The sequence below is a fragment of the Rhineura floridana genome, chromosome 11, assembly GCF_030035675.1.
Source record: "Rhineura floridana isolate rRhiFlo1 chromosome 11, rRhiFlo1.hap2, whole genome shotgun sequence".
NCBI classification, from domain to species: domain Eukaryota; kingdom Metazoa; phylum Chordata; class Lepidosauria; order Squamata; family Rhineuridae; genus Rhineura; species Rhineura floridana.
This window is the reverse complement of record NC_084490.1, coordinates 48,750,121-48,755,734: the sequence shown is the minus strand read 5'-3', so window position 1 is coordinate 48,755,734 and position 5,614 is coordinate 48,750,121. Positions and strand designations below refer to the sequence as shown.

The 5,614-nt window shown below is 43.6% G+C and overlaps 1 protein-coding gene across 1 annotated transcript; it reads left to right on the top strand.

Moving 5' to 3' along the window:
• The first annotated feature begins 2,668 nt into the window (after nt 1-2,668).
• LOC133366541 (gastrin/cholecystokinin-like peptide) lies at nt 2,669-4,778 on the top strand. The gene is made up of 3 exons (XM_061589761.1): nt 2,669-2,747; nt 3,130-3,351; nt 4,538-4,778. Exons 1-3 carry the CDS (start codon nt 2,720-2,722, stop codon nt 4,633-4,635), a joined length of 348 nt encoding a protein of 115 aa, XP_061445745.1. The 5' UTR covers nt 2,669-2,719; the 3' UTR covers nt 4,636-4,778.
• The last annotated feature ends 836 nt before the right edge of the window (nt 4,779-5,614 follow it).

The following is a 5,614-nucleotide window of genomic DNA, read 5'->3' as shown; positions in this document are numbered from 1 at the left end:
TTCCCTCCAGTTGTTTTGGACTGTAACTCCCATCATCCCTAACCATTGGAAATGCTGGCTGGAGCTGATGGGAGCTGCAGTCCAAAACTTCTGGAGGGTGCCAGATTGAGGAAGGTTGATTCAGTCATCAGAACACTGGGCTTTTATTAAAACAGTCCAGCTGAAGTTTCAGCTGCCCCAGAGGGTAGCTTTCACCCATCTGACCAATAAAACATAGGGAAGGAGTGGGTGGGAAGATGGGCCTCCCTGTATGAACTTATCACATGCCGTTGACACAGAAAAAGTGGCCCTGACGTCAAGACGGGGTGGAGCTCTCTCTCTAAGCAGGAGGAGCAAACCCAACTCTGTCTTTAAGAGGGCAGCTTGCTATGTCAGGAGAAGCAGAGAACAGAGAATCTTGCTGAAACTGGAGCAGAGTGTTGACAGAGGACTCTCAACAGGTAAGGAGGAGGAATCCTTGGGTTACGCAGGTTGCTCTAGAGCAGCCTTTCTGAACGGGGTGCCACCCAGGTGTTCTGGACTGCAGCTCCCATCAACTGGGATTGATGAGACATGTAGTCCAACACATCTGGAAGGTGCCATCCAGATGTATTGAACTACAACTCCTATCAGTCCCAGTTGATGGGAGTAGTTGGGAAAGGTTGCTCTAAAAACACATGCCAAGTCAGTCTTTTTCTTGCCTATGTTTGTGAGGAATCTCTCTTCACACCCCTCTTGGATTTTTCTCATTTTTCTCTCCGTGAATGTGCCAGTGCATTTTGTAAGATTTGCTTTTTAGTTTTTTGAAACATGATTTGAAATTCCTTTCTCTCTTAGGGCTCAGGATGGTCCAAGGGGCAAAAAAGTAGATGCACCAAGAAGAGAGGGTCCACCAAGGGTAGTATTGGGACTGGTGCTTTATCACTTGTACATAAATGACATAGAGTTTGGGGTGAGCAGTGAGGTGGCCAAGTTTGCTGAAGACACCAAATTATACAGGGTGGTTAAAATAATGGGATTGTGGGAAATTCCAAAAGGATCTCTCCAAACTGGGTGAATGGGCATTAAAATGGCAAATGTGGTTCAATATAAGCAAGTGTAAAGTGATGTGCAGGACAAAAACAATCCTAATTTTACATATACATTCTTGGAGGCTGAAACAGCGGTGAGGTGACTGACTAGGAATGAGACCTTGGGGTCATAGTGGATAGTTCAGTTAAGATGTTGACCCAGACCTCATTCACACCCCACATTTATTCCACTATTATTCTACTTTAAACAGTCATGGCTTCCCCCAAAGAATCCTGGGAAGTGTAGTTTGTGAAGGGTGCTGAGAATTGTTAGGGGATCCCTGCCCCCTCATAGAGCTACAGCTTCCAGAGTTGCCAGGGAAGAGGGACTGATTGTTAAACCGTTCAGGGAATTGTGAGGAGAATAAGAGTCTCCTAACAACTCTCGGCACCCTTCACAACCTACACTTCCCCAGATTCTTTTTGGGAAAGCCATGCCTGTTTAAAGTGGAATAAAAGTGGAACAGGTGTATAGAGTGAATGTGGCCTCAGTGTGTAGCAGCGATGAAAAAGATAAATTCCTCTTAGAGATAATTAGGAAAGGAGCTGAAAATAAAACTGCCAATATCATAATGCCATTATATAAATATAAGGTGCAGCCATACTTGTAATAATGTGCATAATTTATTTTATTTATTTATTATTTGATTTATATCCTGCCCTTCCTCACAGCAGGAGCCCAGGGCACCAAACAAAAACACTTTAAAACAGCATAAAAACAGACATTAAAATGCATTAAAACAAAGCAACTTAAAAAAAATTTTTTTTAAGCTTTGAAGATATTTTTTTAAAAGGTTAAAAAAAATATTGTTATAAAAAAAGGTTTAAAAGCATATTAAAAAGCAATTCCAACACAGAATTCCAACAATAGTTCTGGCTGACACATTTCAAAAGGGATATTGTAGAGCTGGAAAACATGCAGAAAAGGGCAAACAAAGATGATCAAAGGGTTGGAACAACTCCCCATTGTGGAAAGATATACATTTGGGGCTTTTCAGTTTGGAAGAAAGGCAAGTAAATCAGACATGATAGGGAGGGATAAAATTATGTCTGGTGTGGAGATAGTAGGCATTTTTCTTCCTCTCTCATAATAGTGGAACTTGATCCCCTCCAACGATGCTGAACTCTTGACAATTCAGGACAGACAGAAGGAAGTACTTCTTCACATAGTGCACAGTGAAACTGGAATTCGCTGACACAGAATGTAGGGATGGCCACTAACATGGCTTTAAAAGAGGGTTGGACAACTTCATGGAAATAAGGCTATTAGTGGCTTGTACAGTCATGATGACTACGTTCTCCCTCCATTATCAGAGGCCTCTGAATACCAGTTGCTGGGAATCGCACATGAAGAGAGTGCTATTGCGCTCATGTCCTGCTTGCGGGTTTCCCATAGGCATCTGGTCAGCCATTGTGAGAAGAGGATGCTAGATGGGCCTTTGGTCTGATCCAGCAGGTTCTTCTTCAGTTCTTAAAACCCAAATTCTCTGTGCTGCCTTGGCAAAGCCCTTCAAGGGCAGAACTCGTTAGACATCCAATTTTTTTTTCCACTTTAAGCTTTTGTCCCGCTTTACTCCTAGGGTACCTGGCAGTTTGCACAAGTCTGAATGAAACAGAGGGGTGCATTTATCTTTTCTAAAGAGTTCTGAAAGCTAGTAGAACAGAGATTCATGCCCAAGAATAAAAGAGAAAACTATGGTAAAAACAGCTCTGAAACACTGATATGTACCTATAAACATAGGACCCCTATTGCTTTTTTTCAAGTAATGGGTGTGGGTGAGAGAAATCAGTCCCAGCTAATGCAGCATCGGAGGTGGGTGGGGAGAGATGGTGGCCCCAGTCCAGCAAAAGTGAAACATGTCTAACTCTAATTCAAAACGATTAGATTTTCAAGTCTAATTGTTTAGTCTTTAAAGGCACAGGCTTTGCAGACTATAGTGAAACCTCGTTACATGTATATTAAGTGGTCTAAGCAAGGTAGGTAAAAACCGATCCAGGCTATGCAGCAGATAACCTCTGTAAGTGTGTGATCATGCAGTGCTGACAAACTTCCTGAATGCTGCCGCACTTTTTCTTCCAGACATGCATACCAAGGTACTTACCAGCCTGTTGTTCGCCACATTCATAGGCACCAGCCTCTCAAGATCTGTGTCCACATCCTACCAGGTAGATGATGGCTTAAGCAGACAAGCGAAGGCTGGACCACGACCAGACAGGATGCCCATCCGGCGGGACTGGCCAGGAGATTTATCTCAGGACCAGAAGTATTTGGTCTCCCAATTCCTGCCTCACCTCTATGCAGGTAGGAGAAATTGCACATGTGACCTTTCCCACATCCTCAGTGGGACCTTTCTGGATGTTCTTAATGGATGGGTGGGTTTCTTCAGAGGCATGCCCTAGCTGTAAAAGACACACCTAATCTACAAAAAGAAAACCAACGGTGTGTGTCCCTCAGCCATGGGGTTGGTTAAGCTGGCTTCACAAGTGAAATGACAGACAGACAGAACACTAAATAAAATATTTTCTCAGCCCTCAGTCTTGCTCCTCCCCAAATGCATGCTATTTAATATGTACAAGTGATGTATGAATATTCATGCATTTATCCATTCATTCATCCCTTACTCATTTTAAAAGAGAGGGGGACTTCTTGTTAAAATGCAAATCTGCTACCAAATGGGGAAAGAGGTTTCTTGGTGATATCCATAGGCTGCTAATCAGTGCTGTGAACAGAGAAATTCTGCTTCAACTTTGTGGAATATTTTTTTTCAGCACTCAGCCCTGAAAAGGGAAGGTAGAGTTGACCTGAACACAGCAGGGACATTTCCAAAGTGGCTGCAGTATTCTAAAAATGTTACATGCATCTTCAGTCTAAAACAACCTTTATTATAAGCTGAACATAAATCTGCCTCCTTATAACTTTAAACCAAGAGTGGCTAATCTATGGTCCTTCAGTTGTTGTTGGACTTCAACTCCCATCAGCCATAGCCAACATGGCCAGTGGTCAGGGATGATGAGATTTATAGTCTAACAGTATCTGGAAGGCCAAAAGTAAGCCTCCTCCTGACTTGTAAATCATAACACTGCCTTGGTGGCTTTAAAGTTTACCCCATCACCCTGAGAGCAGAAACTTAAAATCACTAGCTTTTGAAACTTTGGATTCCAAACAATACGTCTGGCCCCCATTGGAGCTGAGCTATCAGCAGGGCTAAACTGCATATTATGTTAATTGCATGAATGCAATTAACATGCTTTATTTTTAAATTGCAGTGGAGGACAGGCAATCAGGATTGGAAACAATGCATGTGGGGGGAGGGTGTATACCTCTCCTTCCCTGTCCTGAAGCTGCTAGGAAAACTCCCATAGACACTATTGCTCTTGACGGCCAGCAGAGAGTGGGATGGGAGGGACGGACTGTAAGAGAGATTCAGGGCAAGTTTAGCCAATCCATGAAGTGCCTCCAAGTAACCACAGTGTCGTCTTCCCAACAGCAGAACTTGCTAACAGTTTCCAGGATACTGAAGCTCATTTTCCCAGCTGGATGGACTTTGGACGCCGAAGCTCTGAAGACTTGGATGGAGATGCCTAAGTGATCAGCTCCCCAGGAGCGGCTCAAGCCAGGCTGGAGGGAAGGCAAGGAGGAAGGAAGAGGCAGCCACACAGATTCTAAATACTGTAGTCATAAGCCTTTTACCAATTTCCAGACCAGTTTCTCATACTGCTTGTGCCAATAAAGATGTGCAATTGATATCTCTACATGAGCAGATCCCCATTTCACAAACTGCTTTAATTTGGATTTATGCTTTAATTTGGATTCTTGCATTGCGCAGGGGGTTTGACTCGATGGCCTTATAGGCCCCTTCCAGCTCTATGATTCTAAGAGGGCAGGACAGGACCCTTAGCTGCTATGACGGCTTACCAGCAAGTAGCCCCCAAAAGAACTAGTGGAGCCGACTGGTAATGTCCCAGTCTGAAATCCTGGGGAGCCATGGCCAACCAGTGCAGACAGTACTGACCTAGATGGACCAATGGTCTGACTCAGTATAAGGCAGCTTCCTATGTTCATGTGTGTGTGTGTGTGCGTGTGACTGACTGACTGGGTGTAGAAGGAGTGGAACCCTGCCGGGAAACTTCTACAACCATAATCACGCACTGTTGAATCCTTTCAACTAGTGAAGGAGGAGGAAGAGGAAATCTAAATCTATGTGGCTTCTTTCCTTTCCCTGCCCTGGCTTTCTATTACTTGGTTCAAGCAATGCCTTACTTGTGTTACTCAGGTTGCTTCCAGATGACCTATTTATTGAGCATTCATCCAGATTTATTTGCACAAAGTGTGCAGGGAGGGAGGTTAGATGACACCAGCTATTTATTGAGCATTCATTCTCAGTTTGCAGGGAGGTTAAATAAGCAAATGTTTCTCCCACACTTTCCAGTGCATTTTCCAGTCAATTTCCTTATCACAAAAAGATTGTTTGGGGGAGCGAGGAGAAGTGGGTTTGTTGTGCAATAGTGCCAAATCAACTTTGATTGCGCAACCTGAATGTGATTGTATCCTATCTGAAAATACT